The following is a 21,644-nucleotide window of genomic DNA, read 5'->3' on the forward strand; positions in this document are numbered from 1 at the left end:
ATGATTAATTGTACCCTCCAAATTTTGTCCAAATATTCTCAACCAAATCATCTTGCAATTGTTTATGTTTTTCTCGATCACGAACATTCAAACGAATGTTCATCATAGTGGAAACACATGAAGGTCTGGTTGTTGGTAAGTCCGAGTCCACTTCTGAAGTGTGGTTGGATTGTATGTGTGTGAATTCAGATTCATTAAACTGAGTGTACTCATCTCGTTCATCTTCTATTATCATATTGTGCAGCATGATACATGCTCTCATTATATTTCCATTTTTACCTTATCCCAAAGAAGAGCCGGGTTTTTGACTATGGCAAATCGAGCCTGCAAAACTCCAAAAGCACGCTCGACATCTTTACGTACAGCTTCTTGATGTGAAGCAAATAAGGAGTCTTTTGGAGTTTGTGGCAGTGGAATAGATCAGATAAAAGTAAACCATTTTGGATAAATACCATCCGTGAGATAGTAAGCCAACTTGTATTGGTGTCCGTTGACACTGTATTTAACTTTCGGAGCTCGACCGTTTAAAATATCATCAAACACGGGAGAGCGGTCAAGAATATTTATATCGTTCAATGTACCTGGAGGTCCGAAAAAAGCATGCCAGATCCAGAGATCTTGTGAAGCTACAACCTCTAAAACGATGGTTGGCTTGCCAGAACCACGTGTATATTGACCTTTCCATGCAGTTGGACAATTCTTCCACTCCCAATGCATACAATCGATGCTTCCTATCATCCCAGGAAATCCGCGTAGCTCTCCGATATCGAGTAGTCGTTGAAGATCTTCTGGTGTCGGTCTTCGTAAGTACTCATCTACGAAACAATTTATGATTGCTTTAACAAAATGATTCAAGCATGAATACGCTGTGGTTTCAGAAATTCGAAGATATTCGTCAAACGCATCATCAGCCGAACCATATGCCATCATACGAATTGCTGCAGTACACTTTTGTAGCGCTGAAAGCCCAAGCCTTTTTGTAGCATCTCTACGTTGTTGAAAGAATTGTTCTTCATTCCCGAGTCGCTCAACGATTTGGATAAACAAGGGCTTGTTCATCTAAAACGGCGCCGGAAAATACGAGGAGAGTAGATCGCATTTTCAATAAAGTAATCGTTCCACAAGTGAGTGTGTCCGACTTTACGGGTTTTTTTCAATGAAAGTTCTTGTTTTCTTTGGTTTGGGTGGTTGTTGTTGTTGAATAGGTGGAGTAAGGAGAGATTGCCAAACTTGATTGGAAATTTGATCACAAACTTGATTTAAGCAATCATCAATGGTGTCATCAAAATTATTGTGATAAGAAGATGCCAAATTTAGAATGAAAGTGAAAGAAAAGATAGAGTTTGATAAGATAGAGAGTATATGAGTGTTTGGAGAGGTTGTGAATTGGTGAGTGTATCTTTAACTCGTAAACACTCCTTTTATAGACTTTGTGAATTGATGTGTTGCATTATTGCTGTTTACAAGAGAGAAAAACAAACTGTACTTGTTACAAAAAAACACTTGACCTTGAAGGTTTGCTCACGGGAAACAAACGTGTACTTGTTACAAAAAAACAAAATAATTGTTGCATTATTGCTGTTTGCTCACGGGAAACTGTCTCTTTTGAAGCTAATGGAGGTGTCTCTTTGTCCTTGAAGCTCACGGGTGGTGTCTCTTTGTCCTTGACCTTGAAGCTCACGGGTGGTGTCTCTTTGTCATTATTGTTGTGTGCTCACAAGCACCATAGTTGGCCTTTATCCTGAAACCATAAATACAACACCAAGATAACATAAATACACCAATATAACAAAACATATTCACCAAGATAACATAACAACACCAAGATAAGTACATTAATAAGGAATTCATTCAAGACAAACAAAATAACATAAGGCCGATTACAAGGAAGCATCAAATAAACCGATTACAAGGAAGTGAGTTTGGTGTTCAACAACTCTTTAAACATTAACTGATTCAAATTGATGACAACATGTCATCAATAAGTTTGTCTTTTAATTTTTTTTCTGATTCACTAAGTGAATCTTTGTTAGCAATGAGATTTTCAATCATCACATGCTTACTATGCTTCTCTTTCATAGCAAACTCCATCTCTTTGTTAGCAAAATCCTTTTCCTTCATCTTATACATCCTCGCAACCTCTTGCATCTGAAAGTCTAACCAAGCTTTCAGATTAACCTCCACATCCGCTTGAGTGTTGTTATTCTTCTTGGCCTTTATCTTTGCCGCCTTAACACCAGGAGGACGGGTCATCATTGGATCATCCTCGACATCCACCGGTTGCGAACTTGAAGGATCTGCTGTAGCATCCACCCGTGTCTTTTTCACTCTTGTATATTTAGCAGATGTGGACGCACACCACTTCTGATCATATCTTAGCTCTCGCCAAGCATGTTCGAAGGTGAATTTCTTCTTATGATCATTAAAGTATATCTGGTTTGCTAGTTTCATCACGTCATCTTCATTCTGTCCACTTGTTTTCTCCCTTGTCGCAGCATCATAGCAACCAACGAACTTGCACACTGTGTCGTTGATCTTACCCCACCGCTGCTTACAATGAATGGAATCCCTCTTTGGTCGGCCTACAACATTCGGACAATCTGCAACATAATCAGCTATCCTTCCCCAGAAAGCTCCACGTCTTTGCTCGTTTGAGGTTATAGGATCCTTGCTCGTGTTCAGCCAACCGCTAACAAGCATCAAATCATCTGCTGGTAACCATGTATGCCTTGCTCTACGGTTACCAGCAGGGGATGTAGCTGCAGGTGGTTGATCAGAACATTGACTCTCATAAGGAGAGTCAACAAGCATGTAGGTTTCATGTTGACTTTATAGAAGTTCGAAGAAGCCAGGAGAGGGGTTCATGGAGGTGTCTGAATCCATAGCTTAGCCTACTTATTCGTGTGTGTGTTAGAAGGAGAAGGAATGGGCTAATTGTATGTGATTTGTGATAAAGGCTTGATGTTGTGTGTTTAGTGTTTTAAAGCTCTAGTGAACCTTTTATTTATACAAAGCTCACCATTAGTTTACTTTTAAAACAAGTGGGTTTTGGTTTTCAAATTTAAGTTCTTACCTAAACTACAACAACCACATATTCATAACATTAAAACAACCAACAAACCCTACACCACCAAACAATAAGTTTAACATCAATGAATGACTCGACGTGTATCTCCCTAATCTACTACTTACCATATTTAATAACCAACAAACAAAAAGCAATCATCAATGACTGACTCGACTTGAAACCGTTCCTAACACAAAATAAATTAATAACCCAAAAATTGTTTGATTACTCGTAAACTAAAGAGACTTCAACCTAGATACATGTCAATTAAACCCCAAAAATTGTAAACAGACCAAAAACAAAAATCAAGATATTAAGTTATACCAATATCCAAGAAGCAAAAACAAATATATAAAAAACCAAACCTCTTGTTTTAAAATTTTATGACTCTCAATCAACATCACAACTCCAAAATCAGATTTCGGTTTAACCCACAATGACCCAAAGTTCATCAGTTATTAACTCCAAAACAAAGATATGCAAGGTTAGGTGGCTCAAAGTTACTGCATATTTAAAGCTCTGATGTATCTCTATGAACAAGAAACATTCACCTAAATCTCTATCCAAACAACAAAACACTAGAGTAATTAACAAACTAAAGAAAGTGACCAAAACAGATTGTTAATACGTCAAAAAATTTAAGCTAATGAGGTGAATAATCATTCCCACCTCATCTAAGGCAAATTTTGCTGTTAGCAATGAGTCACAAAGCTGAACTTCCTAATTGTCAAGGCACAATAACAAGATGCGTAAAAAAAATAAAACATACTTGGGTAAAGACTGGGTACTTGGAGAGGAAGCTGGCCTTAGAGACGATTGAGTTGGTCTCTGTTGGTGCTGAGCCATCCCACTCGGTCTTATTTGTGAACCTGATCCAAGTTTCCCCATCACCTGAACACACACACACACACACAAAAGTTAGTATTTTTCTTGTAACAAAGATAATTCTCTGATATGTAACAAAGACACACACACACAGAAGTTAGTATTGTCTGAAAGTGAAAGTAAAACACAGGATATCTGGATTTTTCATTGTTCAAACACAAAACTAGAAGATCAATTATCACTGTCAGTCAAAGAATTCAAGGTTATCAACTGTCCCCACTAAAATGCATAAACGTTCTATGTAAACCATGTGAATGTCACTAAACCATGTCAATAAACAAACGCCGGTTATATTGTATTTGTGAATTTGACATATCTGTCATAAACAAGCAAATCCATGACTATTATGTTAGATAAAGCAGAATAAAAATCACAATTTGTAAGCAGAATAAAAATCACAACCATCAATGAACCCTAATTTCTGAACACAAACCCAAACAACCCTAATCAACCCTAATCTGTTTAGCTAATCATAGTAGATACTATTTAACTGAAAACTTACCCTCTGATTCCCTTCAATCTCAACAAAATCAATCGACCCCAAAATCAAATCTCAAACGATTCAATCTCGGAGTCGATTCGTCTATCCTCCGATTGTCCATCCGCAGATATCACAAGCTTTGCATCAGAACCCCAGCCGACCCAATCTCCTTTGATTGCATAGTTTTCAATTAATCTCCTTTCCTTGTGCTTTTCGATCGAGAGAAAAACCTTCCGTTGTGCTTTTTGATCGAGAGAGAAAGCGAGACAGAGAGATGAAAAGAAAAAATTTTGATCCGCAGAAAAAAAAATCTACTTCTATTAATTATTCAAGCAACGAATAAGCGACATGTATGGTCTCTTAAACCATAACTGAGTATACTAAATAAGAGAGCATCTTATTTATTTTTGTTTTAACTGATTATTTTTTTTTGTTCCACATCAGCTAAAACTCTTCTAAAAACTCCATTAGGGATGACCTAAAGAAATATTATTATTTCAGTTTTACAAAATCCTAAACAAAATATTAAAATAAAATAATACTAACGGGTAGTGATAGAACTACTTTTTGGGATATCAACTTCATTTGCTTCATCTCTCTCTTTCCCTATGCTCTGTTGTTTATTTATATATTTCCCATAAACAAAATAAAACCAAAATCGATGGATTGGTTCTTCGCTTTACAATCCCAACGCACTTCTCTCTCATTCTTCTTCGTCTTCTCCGATGCCACCAAATATCTATAGACTCTCCTTCTTCTTCTCATCCCTACTCTGTTTCTTCTTCCTCCCCTGTTTCTCTCTCGACGAACAAGGTCAAGCTCTCTTGTCATGGAAGTCCCAATTGAACATCTCCGGCGACGCTCTTTCCTCCTGGAACATTGCCGCCACATCTCCTTGCAATTGGGTCGGCATAAAATGCAACCGTGGAGGAGAAGTTTCGGAGATACAAGTCAAAGGCATGGACTTGCAAGGTTCTCCGTCGGTGACGAGTCTCCTCAGCCTCAAGTCTCTTACTTCACTCACTTTATCTTCACTTAATCTCACCGGAGTAATCCCCAAGGAGATCGGAGACTTCACCGAGCTCGAGTTGCTCGATTTATCGGATAATTCTCTCTCCGGAGACATCCCTGTGGAAACCTTCAGGCTCAAGAAACTCAAGACTCTGTCTCTCAACACCAACAACCTCGAAGGTCCGATTCCGACGGAGATTGGGAATCTAACGGACCTTGTTGAGCTCATGCTTTTCGACAACAAGCTATCCGGAGAGATCCCGAGGAGTATCGGAGAACTCAAGAATCTACAAGTCTTTCGTGCCGGTGGGAACAAGAATCTAAGAGGTGAGCTTCCTTGGGAGATAGGCAATTGCGAGAATCTTGTAATGCTTGGTCTCGCCGAGACTAGTCTCTCCGGTAGTCTTCCGGCGTCCATTGGAAACTTGAAAGTCGTTCAGACAATTGCAATTTACACGTCACTCTTGTCTGGTCCGATCCCGGATGAGATTGGAAACTGTACAGAGCTCCAGAACCTCTACTTGTATCAGAATTCGATCTCTGGATCGATCCCTACGACCATTGGAGGTCTAAAGAAGCTGCAGAGTCTACTCTTATGGCAGAACAATCTCGTTGGGAAGATCCCGACCGAGCTTGGGAGTTGTCCGGAGCTCTGGCTGATCGATTTTTCCGAAAATCTCCTCACCGGGAACATCCCAAGAAGCTTTGGGAAACTTGAGAATCTACAAGAGCTTCAGCTGAGCGTAAACCAGATCTCAGGAACAATCCCTGAAGAGCTAATGAATTGCACCAAGCTTACGCATTTAGAGATCGACAATAACCTAATCACCGGAGAGATCCCGTCGTTGATGAGTAACCTAAGAAGCTTAACCATGTTCTTCGCCTGGCAGAACAAGTTAACCGGAAACATCCCACAAAGTCTCTCCCAGTGTCGTGAGCTTCAAGCTATCGATCTATCTTACAACACTCTCTCTGGTCCCATTCCCAAAGAGATCTTCGGGTTACAAAACCTAACGAAGCTTCTTCTTCTCTCCAACGACTTGTCTGGTTTCATACCGCCTGATGTTGGAAACTGCACGAATCTTTACCGGTTGAGACTCAACGGAAACAGACTTGCCGGAAGTATACCGTCGGAAATAGGTAACTTGAAAAACCTCAACTTTGTTGATATTAGTGAGAACCGTCTCGTCGGGATAATTCCTCCGGCGATCTCTGGTTGTGAAAGCCTAGAGTTTCTTGATCTACACTCAAACAGTCTCTCCGGTTCATTGCTCGGTACGCTTCCTAAAAGCTTGAAGTTGATAGATTTCTCCGATAATGCTCTGTCTGGTCCTCTTCCTCCGGGAATAGGGTTGTTAACAGAGCTTACAAAGCTCAATCTCGCCAAGAATAGATTCTCCGGCGAAATCCCTAGAGAAATCTCCACCTGTCAGAGTCTTCAGCTTCTCAATCTCGGCGAAAATGCATTCTCCGGTGAAATCCCAGACGAATTAGGTAAAATCTCGTCTCTAGCAATCTCTCTTAATCTCAGCCGCAACGAGTTCGTCGGAGCAATCCCGTCGAGATTCTCCGACTTGAAAAATCTAGGAGTGCTCGACGTCTCTCACAACCGACTCACCGGAAACCTAATCGTATTAACGGATTTACAGAACCTCGTCTCTCTCAACGTCTCCTTCAACGATTTCTCCGGCGACTTACCCAACACCCCTTTTTTCCGGAAGCTTCCACTCTCTGATCTCGCTTCAAACAAAGGGCTTTACATCTCTACCGCAATCTCGACCCGATCCGAGTCGACGACCCGGAATAGCTCCGTTGTCAAATTAACGATTTTGATCCTCATCGTCGTCACCGCCGTACTTATTCTCCTGGCGGTTTACACTCTAGTCCGGGCACGAATCGCCGGAAAACAACTCCTCGGCGAAGAGATAGATTCGTGGGAAGTGACCCTTTACCAAAAACTCGATTTTTCAATCGACGACATCGTCAAGAATCTGACGTCGGCGAACGTGATCGGAACCGGAAGCTCCGGCGTGGTATACCGTATTACGATTCCCTCCGGCGAGTCACTGGCGGTGAAGAAAATGTGGTCGAAGGAAGAGAGCGGTGCGTTTAACTCCGAGATTAAGACTCTTGGTTCGATTCGTCACAGAAACATAGTTCGTCTTCTTGGTTGGTGCACGAATCGGAATCTGAAACTCTTGTTCTATGATTATCTCCCTAACGGTAGCCTGAGCTCTCGGCTTCACGGCGCCGGTAAAGGAGGAAGTGTTGATTGGGAGGCTCGATACGACGTCGTTCTTGGTGTGGCCCATGCACTTGCTTATCTCCATCACGATTGTCTCCCCGTAATTATACATGGTGACGTTAAAGCTATGAATGTTTTATTGGGTCCTCACTTGGAACCCTACTTAGCTGATTTCGGTTTAGCTAGAACCGTCTCCGGTTATCCAAATACCGGAATTGATTTATCAAAACCCTCCAACCGGCCTCCGTTGGCTGGCTCCTACGGTTACATGGCTCCGGGTAAGTTAATTGAGAAAGTACTTACATCCTTAACTAATTTCGAAGTTTTGGAATGTTGATTTTGATTTGCTTTGTTTTTGTTGTGTTTATAGAACATGCTTCGATGCAACTTATAACCGAGAGGAGCGATGTTTATAGCTACGGAGTGGTATTGTTAGAGGTTTTAACTGGAAAGCATCCGTTAGATCCGGATCTACCAGGTGGTGCACACTTGGTTAAGTGGGTGAGAGATCACTTGGCTGAGAAAAAAGATCCTAGCAGGCTTCTTGACCCGAGACTCATTGGACGGACTGACCTGATAATGCATGAGATGCTTCAAACTCTTGCGGTCGCGTTCCTGTGTGTGAGCAACAAGGCAAACGAACGGCCTTTGATGAAAGATGTTGTGGCAATGCTCACAGAGATAAGAGAGGTTGATGTTGGGCGATCAGAGACCGGTAAGATCAAAAGTGAAGGCTGCGGAAGCAAAGAGCCTCAACAATTGATGTCAAATGAGAAAATTATTATTTCTCACGGTTCATCTAACTGTTCATTTGCGTTTTCGGATGACTCCGTTTGAAACCAAAGAAAAGGTAAAAAAAATTGTTGTTGTTAAAACCATGAGCTATTGTTTACAGAGAGCTGTGTGAATATGTTTTTGTTGGAGCTTTAATTTTTAAGGTACTAGAATTGCAATATATTGTAATAATTTATTTCTGTAATTTTACAAGTTATGTAACCAGTATAAAACAAGTTACAAGGAAGAGAACACATACCATTTTTGGGGATGTAAATGTCATAAATTTTTCATTTCCAATACTTGGTTAAGAGTTCTCTGTTCTCTTTTCCATCATTTTTTTTGGTGAAGAACTATATTCTTATTCTGTTTAATTTTCTATTTTTCTAGAAAACCATTTATGTCATTAACTAAGCTATAGATATGCAGCATATAAATGAAGTGACGTAAAATTTGGGAAAGGGAAGAGGGAGAAAAATGACAGATTGGGACTGGAGTATTTGGAGTTACACGTGAGAAATATTCATAATTTGTTTTGTGTATTTGGTTGTTTGTTAATTTTAGTGATATGTGAAAAAGTATTAATAAGAAGAAGAGTCAAGAGAGGCTTAAGACAGAAGCGAGTACGTGGATGGATCACGTGGACCCTTGAGCCACCCTCATCACATGAGCATATATGTGCTGTCTCAATAACAAATGACTTCGACTTTCCAGCCAAAATAACACCATTTTTTTTTTTGTACGATTAAATTATGAACATTAAGTTTATGATTGTTATTCAGATAACATTTTAAGCATAAATGTTTCTTCAATTTTGTTCACATAATAAGATATTTGTTGGACATGCCCTAATCCATACATGGCCATCTTATGTTTTAAAAGCATTCGACTGAGCCCTTATCTTACCTTACTACTTATGAGAAAAGTTGGGTTTATAGTATTTTTCTGTCCAAATAAATTATTATTTTGTGGGAATTCTTAAGATTATAAAAAAATCAAGTAAATATCTCTCTTTCCATTGTGGGACCCACTGCTACCGAACTTTTGAGTAAAACCGTTATGTCATAGCGCGAAAATACTATAGAAACCATAAAACACATTATAGTACTGTTTGAGAACATTATACAACCAAAGTCCAAAGCCATAAACATTTAAACAGTTGAACGCCCACGAAACATTTGACATATACTCAAACCACATCAAAAGGCGAACGCTCGTTTTCAAACGCTCCTAGTACTTGTATCCTTTCACATACAAGCTCTCGGATGCGGCCGAGTCACCGGAAGCCCCGCCTGTGTATTTCCCGAGGGTAGCATCTGAGTTAGCCTTGCACCTGGTCAGGAAGGTGGCCTGAGCTTTGGCTACGTTCTCGGTCTTACCGGCCCAAGCCTTGAGAGTGCTTTGCTGGAGGGCTCGGCCAAAAGAGAAAGTGAGCGTCCATGGCTTCAACACGTCGAGCTTGTTCATTGCGTTCAGATTTAGTGTTGCTTCCTCTTCGCTCTGTCCGCCTGAGAGGAACACGATTCCTGGGACAGCTGGTGGGACTGTGCGGCGTAGAGCAGTCACTGTGTAGTCCGCAATTACTTCCGGAGTAACCTGTTAGAAGTACAATTTTAGCGTTTTGTAGCAAATTAACGATGCATTTCGAGGTGTTTATGTCTCTGTGATTCAATCTGATTGTGGTTCCGTAAGGAACGGGATATGTAAACCTAAATGAAACTGCATCAAACCGATCTAAACGAAACAAATTGTATTAAATAAAAATTTTGGTTTCAGTTTTCGATAAATAAGTAAGACCAATAAAACCTAAAATTCCGAAACAAGTGAACCAAAAACCATGACCGGATTACCTTTGGGCTGTCGGAGCCGGGAGTGACCATGTTAGGTTTAAGCAGGGTGCCTTCGAGGAGGACATGGTGTTCGTTCAAGGCCTTGTACACGGCAGCAAGAACCGTCTCGGTCACAGCCGCACATTGCTTGATGTCGTGGCTCCCGTCGGTCAGAATCTCTGGCTCGACGATCGGGACAAGTCCGTTCTCCTGGCAGATTATGGCATAGCGAGCTAGACCCTTGGCGTTGTCTTGGATCGAGAGCTCGCTTGGCTCGGTGGCCCCAATCTTGAGGACTGCGCGCCATTTAGCAAACCGGGCTCCTGCCTTGTAATACTCCTGGCACCGTGTACCAAGTGAGTCTAGACCCTGAGTAGTGGTCTCACCGTTTGTCCCTGCTAGATCAACCACACCCTTGTCCACTTTGATTCCGGGAATAACACCACTCTCCTGAAACAACAAAAGAATCAGTGAAACCGTTATGTAAATTTGAGTCATGTCAAAATCTAATCCTCGCAACTTTTGAATCCAATTTTTTCTGTGTGACGGACCATGAGAAGATCGACGAAGGGCTTTCCATCAGAGGTTTTCTGGTAGAGAGTTTCCTCGAAGAGGATAACACCAGAGAGGCAAGGGAAGGTTCCAGGGGAAGTGAAGAGGAGCTCACGGAGAGCTTGGCGGTTGGACTCAATGTTCTCAACATTGATACTGGCGAATCGTTTCCCGATGGTTCCTGTGCTCTCGTCTGCCGCCAAAATACCCTTTCCCGGTGTTGCAATGTACTTGGCTGTCTTGATCAGCTCATCTGAACTCAGAAAGCAAATAAAAGAGAAAACCTGATGAAGATACTAGCTAGAACACGAAGAGTTGTTTAACGAGAAGAGTGCATCATGTAAAGTGTACGTACCTGCGTATTTGCCGACAAAAGCAGACATGGTTGCTTTGTGAGTGGAAGAGAGATGAGTTCTTGCTGAAGAGGACGAGGATGCCAAGACAAAGCCTTAAGTACCTGCAACTTTTTAACTATATATANACCGGATTACCTTTGGGCTGTCGGAGCCGGGAGTGACCATGTTAGGTTTAAGCAGGGTGCCTTCGAGGAGGACATGGTGTTCGTTCAAGGCCTTGTACACGGCAGCAAGAACCGTCTCGGTTACAGCCGCACATTGCTTGATGTCGTGGCTCCCGTCGGTCAGAATCTCTGGCTCGACGATCGGGACAAGTCCGTTCTCCTGGCAGATTATGGCATAGCGAGCTAGACCCTTGGCGTTGTCTTGGATCGAGAGCTCGCTTGGCTCGGTGGCCCCAATCTTGAGGACTGCGCGCCATTTAGCAAACCGGGCTCCTGCCTTGTAATACTCCTGGCACCGTGTACCAAGTGAGTCTAGACCCTGAGTAGTGGTCTCACCGTTTGTCCCTGCTAGATCAACCACACCCTTGTCCACTTTGATTCCGGGAATAACACCACTCTCCTGAAACAACAAAAGAATCAGTGAAACCGTTATGTAAATTTGAGTCATGTCAAAATCTAATCCTCGCAACTTTTGAATCCAATTTTTTCTGTGTGACGGACCATGAGAAGATCGACGAAGGGCTTTCCATCAGAGGTTTTCTGGTAGAGAGTTTCCTCGAAGAGGATAACACCAGAGAGGCAAGGGAAGGTTCCAGGGGAAGTGAAGAGGAGCTCACGGAGAGCTTGGCGGTTGGACTCAATGTTCTCAACATTGATACTGGCGAATCGTTTCCCGATGGTTCCTGTGCTCTCGTCTGCCGCCAAAATACCCTTTCCCGGTGTTGCAATGTACTTGGCTGTCTTGATCAGCTCATCTGAACTCAGAAAGCAAATAAAAGAGAAAACCTGATGAAGATACTAGCTAGAACACGAAGAGTTGTTTAACGAGAAGAGTGCATCATGTAAAGTGTACGTACCTGCGTATTTGCCGACAAAAGCAGACATGGTTGCTTTGTGAGTGGAAGAGAGATGAGTTCTTGCTGAAGAGGACGAGGATGCCAAGACAAAGCCTTAAGTACCTGCAACTTTTTAACTATATATATAGGTAACATCTAATATAGGAATATACTGTTAGAATCTATCATACGTGTAGGAAGGAGAGCCCGAGGAAAATTATCAACCTCGGATAAAGCAAATGAGTGATTGCTTCTGCACTACCAAATGGCAGCCAATGATCCCAGCTTTATCCCCAAAGGTCTTGGATATGTGGAGAAGAGAAAAGAGATAGGTACAAAACAAAAGCAGAGTGTTTTGTATAGTACCTCTCTCAAACTTCAACCACACGTGTGTGCATCCAAATTTATAAATTCACAACAAGAGATATTTTTAATGCTTCTGAAGTATCAAGAGTTCCATTGATATTTATATATGGTACACAGGATTTGCAGTAGGAGTATTCCAAAATATCTCAATCCAGCTGCATTTTTAAAAAAAAATTGTTAAGCTCAACATAGAACTAGGCCAATACTTTTTTTAACAAATTTTATATTTTTCTAAGATTTTATTCACATACAATAGAAACATCTTTAATTCCTTTTAAAATTGTGAATTCCACATGGATATTGATATTTAGGTGTGGAAGAAACAGAGGTTTGAGAAATTAAAAAGAATGCACTTCTTTGCAAAGCTCGATTTAAGAGCTTAACTCTTATTCTTAATTCTATTATTCAAGGATGAACCTCTTTACAAGCATTAGAGGTCTAGAAGCAAGCATTAAAGGAAAATCAACAAGAATATAGAAACTGAGAAGAACAAAAAGAAAACAGAGAATTCTAGAAGCTTGTGTGATACGAAAAGGATGTTTTACATCATATACTCGAACCACATTCAAGGCGAACGCCCCTTCTCAAACGATCCTAGTACCTGTAACCTATGATCTCACCCAAGCTCTCAGAGGCGGCTAAGTTACCAGAAGCCCCGCCGGTGTATTTCCCAAGGGTAGCGTCCGAGTTAGCCTTGCACCTGATCAGGAACTTGGCCTGAGCTTTGGCTACATTCTCAGTCTTACCGGCCCAAGCCTTGAGAGCGCTTTGCTGGAGGGCTCCACCAAAAGAGAAAGTGAGCGTCCATGGCTTCAACACATCAAGCTTGTTCATTGCGTTTAGGTTTAGTGTAGCTTGCTCTTCCCGCTGTATCCCTGAGAGGAACACGCCCGGAACAGCTGGTGGGACTGTGCGGCGCAGAGCAGTCACCGTGTATTCCGCCACTACTTCCGGTGCAACCTGGTAGAAGAACAGTTTTAGTGTTTTCCAGCATATTAACGTTGCAGTTCGAGGTATTTATGTCTCTGTGATTCATTTGATTGTGGTATCCTAAGGAGCAGGCATGTAAATAAATAAAATTGCATCAAACCAATCTAAAACAATTATACTATTGTGGTTTCAGTTTCGACAAATAAAACCTACGAAATCGGATTCCCCACACCTTACCTTTGGGCTGTCGGTGCCGGGAGTGACCATGTTAGGTTTAAGCAGAGTGCCCTCGAGGAGGACATGGTGGTCGTTCAAGGCCTTGTACATGGCAGCAAGTACCCTCTCGGTCACTTCCGCACATTTCTTGATGTCGTGGTTCCCACGGGTCAGCACTTCTGGCTCGACGATCGGGACAAGTCCGTTCTCCTGGCAGATAATGGCATAGCGGGCTAGCCCCTTGACGTTCTCTTGGATCGAGAGCTGGCTTGGCTCGGTAGACCCAATGTTGAAGAATGCACGCCATTTAGCAAACCGGGCTCCTGCCTTGTAATACTCCTGGCAACGTGCACCAAGCGAGTCTAGACCCTGAGCAGTGGTCTCGCCATTGGTCCCTGCTAGATCAACCAAACCCTTGTCCACTTTGATTCCGGGAATAACACCGTTCTCCTGATACAAAAATAAAAAAAGAAACATAATCCAAATTGAAACCGTAAGTTCCATTTGAGTCACTCTTGAACCCAATGGTAAGACTACAGCTGCAGTTTGCTTTTTCTGGGACGGACCATGAGGAGATCCACGAAGGGTTTGCCATCAGAGGTTTTCTGATAGAGGGTTTCCTCGAATAGTATAACACCAGACAGGCAAGAGTAACTGTCAGGGGAAGTGAAGAGGAGCTCACGGTAAGCTTGGCGGTTGGACTCAATGTTCTCAACATTGATGCTGGCGAATCGTTTCCCTATGGTTTCTGTACTCTCGTCTGCGGCCAAGATGCCCTTTCCCGGTGTTGCAATGTACTTGGCAGTCTTGATAAGCTCATCTAAACTCAGAAAGCATATAGAATAGAATGGATAATCTAACTAAATAATACTGAAACATGAAGAGTTGTAAAATGAGAAGAGTGCATGATAAATGCACGTACCTGCGTATTTGCCGACACAAGCAGACATGGGCGCTTTCTGAGTGCCAGAGATGAATTCTTGCTGAAGAGGACAGGGAAGAAATGAGTTATTGCTTTGACACTACAAAATGCCAGCCAAATGATACCAGCTTTATCCTCAAAGTCTTGGATATGTGGAGAAGAGAGCGATAGGTACAAAATAAAAACAGTGTTCTGTACAGTACCTCTCTCATATTTCAACCACACATGTGCGTGCATCCGAACTTACAAACCCTAACAAGAGAATTTCTTTTGGATATAGAAGCCAAATGATGCGTTGAACAAAAAGAAAAAAGAAGCCAAATGATAGTAACAAGAGTTCCAATTATATTTATATATGGTACACAAGATTTGCAGATGGAGTAGTATAAAGAGTTCCAAGGATAATTATCTATGGTACACCGAATCCCAAGTGCCAGGTTGGATCAACCCCTCATTTGGGCATTTATAAGTACATCAAAACTGTTCCCAAAAACGGGAAAACGAACAGAGTTAAAGATGATTCCTTTGATAGTTTGTGTAGCGTTGTAGTGGATATGACGGTGAATACATCAATAAACTGCACTGCAGGACGTTGGCAGAGACAACTCATGCTGCAGGACTACAATGGCCTAGTCATCGTCTGTGCCAAAGTATCTGTCCCCAAACTCGCCCATACCAGGAATAACACGAAACTCTTCATTTAACCCATTTTCGATTTCTGATGTCACTATCTTTATTCGTGGAAATTTTTGGCAGACCACATGAACACCTTGAGGTGCCTGATTGAACAAAGAAAAAAAAATCTCAATCCAGCTGCATTCTTGTGGATAATATTTTGGAATTACAAGGGGTGTTAGAAGATATGAAAAAGGATCTGTTTTAGCTTACTGAGATAAGGTTTAGAAATATGATGTTTCCCTCGGGTACACCCTTGCTGATAAGGAGCTTGATAGCTTGAACCGCTGAGTTTCCTGAAATGATGTTCAATCTCAGTCAGTGTCACTAAACACTTCAAGTGTGTTGAATTGGCTAACAATGTGCACTAGAACAAAGAGAATAAAGGAAAAAAAATGTTTTTGGTAAAACTGATGAAGATTGACGGGTCAATTACCTGTACCGAGAATAGGATCCAACAATAGGACGTGTCTCTCTGAGATATCGTTTGGCAATTTCTCATAGACAAGCTGCAGAGTGAATCAGACATCAAACAGGGATGAAATAGAACAACTAAACTTAAATTGGAGGGAATCATTTACCTGTTGCCCATTGTCGCCTTCTCTGTGAATTAGGATCTTCCCAATCTTGATACCTTTGCAACATGCTCGCAACGCATTCTCCATGCTCTCACCACTAGCATTATTTCCAAACACCATCACGTTTGTGAGAGAGTGGGATATGCACGAATGCGGAAGTTCCTCTTGAATAAACTAAAGCTAGGATATAAGAAAGTACCTCCTAATCACAGATACACCACATAACCGTTTACAGAAATCCACACCAGAATACACGCATCCTGAGACAGGTAACCGGGTTATCTATGATCTATAGTCATCGTGTTCAACCACTACATCTACTGATCTACATAATAATCTTGTGAATTCACGAACAACATTGCAAAACGAAAGCTTACCTGTAGGAGTAATAACTTGCATTTCAGTAAAAGGCAGATGTCCAAGACCATGTTCTACAACCTGATAAATGTAGAAAAAAGATTCAACTAATGACAGAAATATTTGCTTAACCTTTTGAATGAGCTTTAATAAACCTACCAGCCGAATCAATCGATCAGCATAGAAGACAAAATCATGTTTGGTTGTCTGAGAATCTCGTATAAGGGTGTGCATCCCTCTTATCTGCAAGAAAAAAGCAAGTTTTTTGTGGCAAACAGAAGTCTTGTTTGGTAGTTAAAAGAATGTTACTAGTTAGATGAGATACCTGAAATGTCGAGTGTATAACATAGAGATTAGGATATATTTTACAGAGATCATGTTGACCCAGCTTAGTGCAAATATGTTGCACAATTAAGTCAATAGCTACGTGATTATCCCCACCACGGGGGATTATAATATCTGCGTATTTCTTCGTCGGAAGAATGAAGTCATCAAAAGCAGGCTTCACAAACTTTGAGTACTGCATCAAAAGGTTGACATCATATAAGATATGGGCAGAAAACATATACATTTGAAAACTTCAAACTAATAAGGGCAGAAAACATATACATTTGAAAACTTCAAACTAATAAGGGCGAAAAACATACGGATCAGAGCAATGGGATATTCGTAATGCAAGTGGTAAGCCATTTCTTGTTGTTGTTGCAAATAATATATGCAGTAACAATACTAACACGAGCTAACCTGGTCAAGTACTGTGCCTATATCCCTACCATTCTGGACAGTATCTCTTTTTATCCTTCTTGCCAAACGAACGTCAGCATCTACGTAGGAAAAATTGCAAAGTGAAACTGCTGAGCTGCTAATCTAACAAATTTAGAATAATTCTTAAACCGTATGAAGTTGTTCCTTCATACGAAATCTTACAAGCAGTAAAAATCCAAGTGAAACTACAAAAAAGGGCATGGAATGTTGTAGAAACAAGAGTTTACAGTAATTGTGATGGGAAGAGGTAACAAATTACCTGTGCATACAAAAATCTTCATGTTCATCAATTTTCTGACACGTGGATCATGGAATAAAAGAATCCCTTCAAGGATGATTACATCCGTAGGATTTACCTGCAAAATATAGTTCAAATCAGAGCATCAGATAAGAAAAATATATCTCCTGTTAGATTTCGAGCCAGATAAAAGCCAGTGATGACATCTAAGAAATTTGTTACATAGGCAGTAAAATCAATGAAAAAGGCGTCTCAAGTTCATAAGCATCAATGAACAATATGATTATGAGCGATGCTGAGAGGAAAGTTTGGTACCCTTCTGAAAACACTGCTCCTGTAAGTTTTGAAATCATATTTTGGAATATCTACAGCTTGCCCTTGCCTCAATTTCTCCATACAGGACAACAAATTCTCCGTGTCAAATGCGTCTACAGAAACATGAATAATTCATTAGAAATTAGAATCCAAGATAAAATAATTAACGGAGGATGACAAAGAGTAACACATAAGACTTTTGCTCATAACTCCCAGCAACTAGTAAGGTATTGTCAGGGATAAAATTACTTTGATAAAAGAGAAAAATATCAATTACTAAGATATCACTGACGAATATGGTTGTTAATTATAATTCCAAAGAAGCAAGGAAAGATGTTTTACTCCTGATGACAATATGAATTGACAAGAGTAGATTACATCAAGCAGCGACACCCCTAATGTATTCTCACCTGGATGGTCAAAGTTATATTCATGAACTTTAGCAAGTTCTTCTTCAGTCAGATTATGATAGAACGAGTCCTGCCAAAGTATTTATCATTGGATATTTAGTCAGAGCAATTTGTGATTGATCATGGCGGCAAAGGTATTTGAGAATTAGATACATGCACTGCATAAATATCTAAACAATGGTGACAAGGTTGAACCATGTTAAACTTCAGTCATATACACGTTTATTAGCAGGTAATATTCTCCTTTTAGATCTCTAAATTGCGTGGGTTAGCTAAGAAAACAAAATTACCAGGTTAATAAGTACAACACGCTGATCATGCAGTTGCTGGATGATCATATCACAAACAGTAGTCTTTCCGGATGCTGCGCCTCCAGCAACACCTAACCATTAAAACGCAAGCCACAATCCGTCAAGCTTTTCTTTATCCACGACCAGTATTACTCAGCAAAAAAATTACAGCATTGTAAAAAGCAGAACTAACCTATAACAAAAGGCTGTCTTTGGATATCATCTGATGCAGAAGTGGTATCCTTAACTGATACAGGTTCCAACCCATTCATGTGCCCATTCACGTGGAAACCAGAATAATGAACCTTGGAGGCGGTTTCAATCATGTCAACAACATTCTTTGAACCCATCCCGAAGACAATTCTGGACATTGAACATAGGTAGAGAGCTATATAAAACGTCTTAATCTCTTATCACAATAATGCATACGCAAAACAACACACAAGGAATGCTTATAGCTGCTGCTACCAATAGAAAAGATGCAAACTTTACTTGTTAAAAAATCCAAACTCACTATTCCTTTTACAATGTGAGTGCAAGCAAGCTCGCATTATCCAACAAAACAGAGAAGAAAAAGAAAGAATTTTTTTTTCAGCTGCAACCAAAAACTGATGAAGAAACTTGATAGGTAATGTAAATCTGAATTTTTTAATCTCCATAGATCAACAAAATGCAAGAGCAATTCCAAAAAAAGGAAAAAAAAAAAAGCTAAAACCTCAAGAGTTATCCACAGAAGTAAAAAAAAAAAAAAAAAAAAAACGAAGCTTGGAAGCAGAAACGCAAAAAGGATTTGAGCATCTCGAGGTGAAACAGTTGCTTTACACATAACACAGAAACAGATCGTTCAAAAAGCAGAATGAGATTCAAAATATTACCCAGATGCAGATTCGAGGATCTCAGGAAATCTCAAATAATGCAGTTTCTCTCTAGAAGTAGAAACAAAATAGAATCTCAGAGAAGAAAACAAAGGGCAGATTTTTAATTTCGATTTTAAATTAGCATTAATAAATTGCTTACATTGGGTAAAGCTGGATTCGGACATGATTGATTTGATATTTATTAAATTCAAGGAGCGTGTTTGAGGTGACGAAGACGCGAGTAAACGAAGAAGATCAGACGAAGACGACGAAGCTTTGGAAAATTATTATATTATATTTAATTAAAAAAAAAAAAAAAACAAATCTAGATATATCTATCTTTTTCTGAAAAAAAAGTCGTATACTTTTATAATTTCTCAAAATCAACCCCACGATTGTGATTTTAGATCTAAAATATCGGATTGCGATGGACCCTCCTCACCCAGAACCATTCAATTCCCGGTTTACTACTTACTCAATTAAAATCCGGTACAATTCCCGGTTTACTCTACTTACTCAATTGACCCAGATCAGAAGTGGTTGATTTGGGAATATTCGCGACTCTGTTTCCATCACTCTCTCTCTCTCTCTCTCTCTCTCTCTCGAAGGTTCGACCTTTATGGCAGCAGCAGCGATGTCTTGCGCTGCGTCGCTTCGTCTACTCCCCTTCAAACCAAACTTGTTTGCTTCTTCAGTCCAATACCCGGCCAAAGCTCTGATTTTGCGACCGCTTAAACCGTCGGAACTCCCTTCATTTCGTCGGACGATCATCACCTTCCAGAAAATTTCAACCGGAAACGTTCGTCCACCATCAGCTTCACCTCCGTCGAGTTCTGAAGACTTTCAACCAATCGAAGAGCTTCCTCCGGAGCTACAAGAGATAGTGAAGCTATTCCAATCGGTACAAGAGCCGAGAGCTAAATACAGGCAGCTTATATTCTACGGTGAACATCTTAAACCACTCGATCCTCAATTCAAGACGAGGGAGAATAAAGTTGAAGGTTGCGTTTCTCAGGTTTGGGTTAGGGCTTTCTTTGATGACCAACGCAACGTTGTCTATGAAGCTGATTCTGATTCGTCTATCACTAAAGGCTTAGCTGCTCTTTTAGTCCAAGGTTTATCTGGTAGACCTGTCCCTGAGATTTTGAGGGTTACACCTGATTTTGCTCTTCTTCTAGGTTTGCAGCAGAGTCTGTCTCCTTCTAGAAACAATGGATTCCTTAATATGCTTAAGCTGATGCAGAAAAAGGCTCTTCATTTGGAAGTCAAAGGTGAGGAAGATTCAAGTTCTGAGGAGAGTTTAGAATCCAGCTTCGTACCTACTCCTGAAACAAACGGTGGAGTAAGTGTTGTTGACAAGGATACGGAGTCCAAGCCTAGTTTTGTTGAGGATTTGGGAGCAGAAGATTCTGATGGTGGCTCAGATGTTGTTGCTTTAGGGAGTAGAGGGATGAGGATAAGAGAGAAATTGGAGAAGGAGTTGAATCCTGTTGAGTTAGAAGTTGAAGATGTTTCTTACCAGCACGCAGGACATGCCGCTGTTAGAGGTAGTGCTGGTGATGATGGGGAAACACATTTCAACTTGCGAATCGTTTCGGATGCTTTCCAAGGCAAAAGCTTGGTCAAGAGGCATAGGATGATATATGACTTGTTGCAAGAGGAGTTAAAGAACGGGTTACATGCTCTCTCTATTGTGGCTAAGACTCCGGCTGAGGTTTGAAGGTGAGGCAATGGAAGAAGTCAGGTCCAGATTCTTTTTCTTCTTTATGTCCATTTGCTTTGGTTTTTGTTCTCTAGACCTTTGAATAATGTTGAGGCTTAAGAGCTTGAACAGGAGGATCATGTTATATCTGTGGATTCTCTAAGTGAGAGATTGTACCAAAAGATTGAATCGTTTTGGAGGATATATCCCAATTAATATATAATGTTTTCACCACATGATTTGCAATTTGCAAACTGCATTCCCTTTATCTTGCTAGCATCAAGGTCTTCTTTTGCTATGGTTTCTTGATATTAAGTTTTGATGTCTACGCTTTGAGAGTTCTCGAGAGATGAATAGGATCAGAGAATGCTCAAGCTTGTTATCCATATGACTAAGTTTGAATCGTTAGTGTCACATCACCTAAGGAAAGTATAAGGGATTTATGGAGCGACATGGTATATTCAAACTTGTTATCCATTAGACATGTGAAGTTTCTTGTTCATTTCTCATTCTTCTAGATACTCAATCAAAGTTTGTATTGTCTAATCATTGATACTAGCTGGTTTGAGGGACTGCAGGCAAAAGAAAGAGATTTGGTTGCTTTACTTCTTTCTTTCTGAAAGGAGTTTCATAAGATCCCTGTTTCAGTCTACCGTTAGACATGTGATGTTTCTTGAAGCCCCATTAGCTGAGACTTGTGGGGTATAATATACAATCAGCTTTACATGTCTGTCTAGTGAAACCAGTTGTGGTTTTAGCCAACCGATTTCTGCTTAACTTTTCTCTCCCTGAGACCATTGTATCTAATATCAAAACTTTCCTG

General features: G+C 40.6%; 5 protein-coding genes and 1 long non-coding RNA gene across 9 annotated transcripts; 2 read left to right on the forward strand and 4 right to left on the reverse strand.

Annotated features, from left to right (window-relative positions):
• Positions 177-5,096, reverse strand: LOC104717588. Its single transcript, XR_756268.2, has 3 exons — positions 4,455-5,096; positions 3,837-3,958; positions 177-1,741 (listed from the first exon to the last, which is right to left on the reverse strand). It is a non-coding gene; the product is annotated as an uncharacterized LOC104717588 (long non-coding RNA).
• Positions 5,092-8,799, forward strand: LOC104717587 (probable LRR receptor-like serine/threonine-protein kinase At4g26540). Its single transcript, XM_010435183.2, has 2 exons — positions 5,092-7,967; positions 8,060-8,799. The coding sequence occupies exons 1-2, from the start codon at positions 5,159-5,161 to the stop codon at positions 8,524-8,526; spliced, it is 3,276 nt and encodes a 1,091-aa protein (XP_010433485.1). The 5' UTR covers positions 5,092-5,158; the 3' UTR covers positions 8,527-8,799.
• LOC104717589 (fructose-bisphosphate aldolase 5, cytosolic) lies at positions 9,526-12,573 on the reverse strand. Of its 4 annotated transcripts, none has more exons than XM_010435187.2 (5): positions 12,426-12,573; positions 12,222-12,323; positions 11,866-12,119; positions 11,336-11,764; positions 9,526-10,059 (listed from the first exon to the last, which is right to left on the reverse strand). In XM_010435187.2, exons 2-5 carry the CDS (start codon positions 12,247-12,249, stop codon positions 9,694-9,696), a joined length of 1,077 nt encoding a protein of 358 aa, XP_010433489.1. In that variant the 5' UTR covers positions 12,250-12,323; positions 12,426-12,573; the 3' UTR covers positions 9,526-9,693. The 4 variants fall into 4 exon arrangements, with proteins under 4 accessions (XP_010433489.1, XP_010433488.1, XP_010433487.1 ...); XM_010435186.2 differs by having other exon boundaries at positions 12,222-12,337; XM_010435185.2 differs by having other exon boundaries at positions 12,222-12,573.
• On the reverse strand, positions 12,920-14,788 carry LOC104717591 (fructose-bisphosphate aldolase 5, cytosolic-like). Its single transcript, XM_019231212.1, has 4 exons — positions 14,635-14,788; positions 14,279-14,532; positions 13,734-14,162; positions 12,920-13,526 (listed from the first exon to the last, which is right to left on the reverse strand). The coding sequence occupies exons 1-4, from the start codon at positions 14,660-14,662 to the stop codon at positions 13,161-13,163; spliced, it is 1,077 nt and encodes a 358-aa protein (XP_019086757.1). The 5' UTR covers positions 14,663-14,788; the 3' UTR covers positions 12,920-13,160.
• LOC104717592 (uridine kinase-like protein 4) lies at positions 14,957-19,416 on the reverse strand. Its single transcript, XM_010435189.2, has 16 exons — positions 19,280-19,416; positions 19,138-19,188; positions 18,456-18,625; positions 18,263-18,354; positions 17,973-18,042; positions 17,563-17,675; positions 17,269-17,365; positions 16,989-17,068; positions 16,570-16,764; positions 16,404-16,487; positions 16,265-16,325; positions 16,087-16,147; positions 15,891-15,984; positions 15,746-15,818; positions 15,523-15,605; positions 14,957-15,413 (listed from the first exon to the last, which is right to left on the reverse strand). The coding sequence occupies exons 3-16, from the start codon at positions 18,610-18,612 to the stop codon at positions 15,264-15,266; spliced, it is 1,410 nt and encodes a 469-aa protein (XP_010433491.1). The 5' UTR covers positions 18,613-18,625; positions 19,138-19,188; positions 19,280-19,416; the 3' UTR covers positions 14,957-15,263.
• On the forward strand, positions 19,658-21,060 carry LOC104717593 (sufE-like protein 1, chloroplastic/mitochondrial). The gene has a single exon (XM_010435192.2). The coding sequence runs from the start codon at positions 19,739-19,741 to the stop codon at positions 20,837-20,839; it is 1,101 nt and encodes a 366-aa protein (XP_010433494.1). The 5' UTR covers positions 19,658-19,738; the 3' UTR covers positions 20,840-21,060.

This window comes from Camelina sativa, chromosome 10 (assembly GCF_000633955.1).
Source record: "Camelina sativa cultivar DH55 chromosome 10, Cs, whole genome shotgun sequence".
Classification (NCBI taxonomy): domain Eukaryota; kingdom Viridiplantae; phylum Streptophyta; class Magnoliopsida; order Brassicales; family Brassicaceae; genus Camelina; species Camelina sativa.

What these genes read in the sequence shown, in the direction of transcription:
- LOC104717591 (XM_019231212.1), bottom strand. Translation starts at nt 14,662, where the DNA reads ATGTCTGCTTGTGTCGGCAAATACGCAG. An exon ending in CCTTCGTGGATCTCCTCATG is followed by an intron (nt 14,163 to 14,278) that starts GTCCGTCCCAGA and finishes TTTTTGTATCAG; the next exon opens with GAGAACGGTGTTATTCCCGG. An exon ending in CCGGCACCGACAGCCCAAAG is followed by an intron (nt 13,527 to 13,733) that starts GTAAGGTGTGGG and finishes TTCTTCTACCAG; the next exon opens with GTTGCACCGGAAGTAGTGGC.
- LOC104717587 (XM_010435183.2), top strand. Translation starts at nt 5,159, where the DNA reads ATGCCACCAAATATCTATAGACTCTCCTTCTTCTTCTCATCCCTACTC. An exon ending in CTACGGTTACATGGCTCCGG is followed by an intron (nt 7,968 to 8,059) that starts GTAAGTTAATTG and finishes TTGTGTTTATAG; the next exon opens with AACATGCTTCGATGCAACTT.
- LOC104717592 (XM_010435189.2), bottom strand. Translation starts at nt 18,612, where the DNA reads ATGGGTTCAAAGAATGTTGTTGACATGATTGAAACCGCCTCCAAGGTT. An exon ending in CTGATCGATTGATTCGGCTG is followed by an intron (nt 16,326 to 16,403) that starts GTAGGTTTATTA and finishes TACATTTATCAG; the next exon opens with GTTGTAGAACATGGTCTTGG. An exon ending in AAGGCGACAATGGGCAACAG is followed by an intron (nt 15,819 to 15,890) that starts GTAAATGATTCC and finishes TTCACTCTGCAG; the next exon opens with CTTGTCTATGAGAAATTGCC.
- LOC104717589 (XM_010435187.2), bottom strand. Translation starts at nt 12,249, where the DNA reads ATGTCTGCTTTTGTCGGCAAATACGCAG. An exon ending in TTTTGTCGGCAAATACGCAG is followed by an intron (nt 12,120 to 12,221) that starts GTACGTACACTT and finishes TTCTGAGTTCAG; the next exon opens with ATGAGCTGATCAAGACAGCC. An exon ending in CCTTCGTCGATCTTCTCATG is followed by an intron (nt 11,765 to 11,865) that starts GTCCGTCACACA and finishes TTGTTGTTTCAG; the next exon opens with GAGAGTGGTGTTATTCCCGG.
- LOC104717593 (XM_010435192.2), top strand. Translation starts at nt 19,739, where the DNA reads ATGGCAGCAGCAGCGATGTCTTGCGCTGCGTCGCTTCGTCTACTCCCC.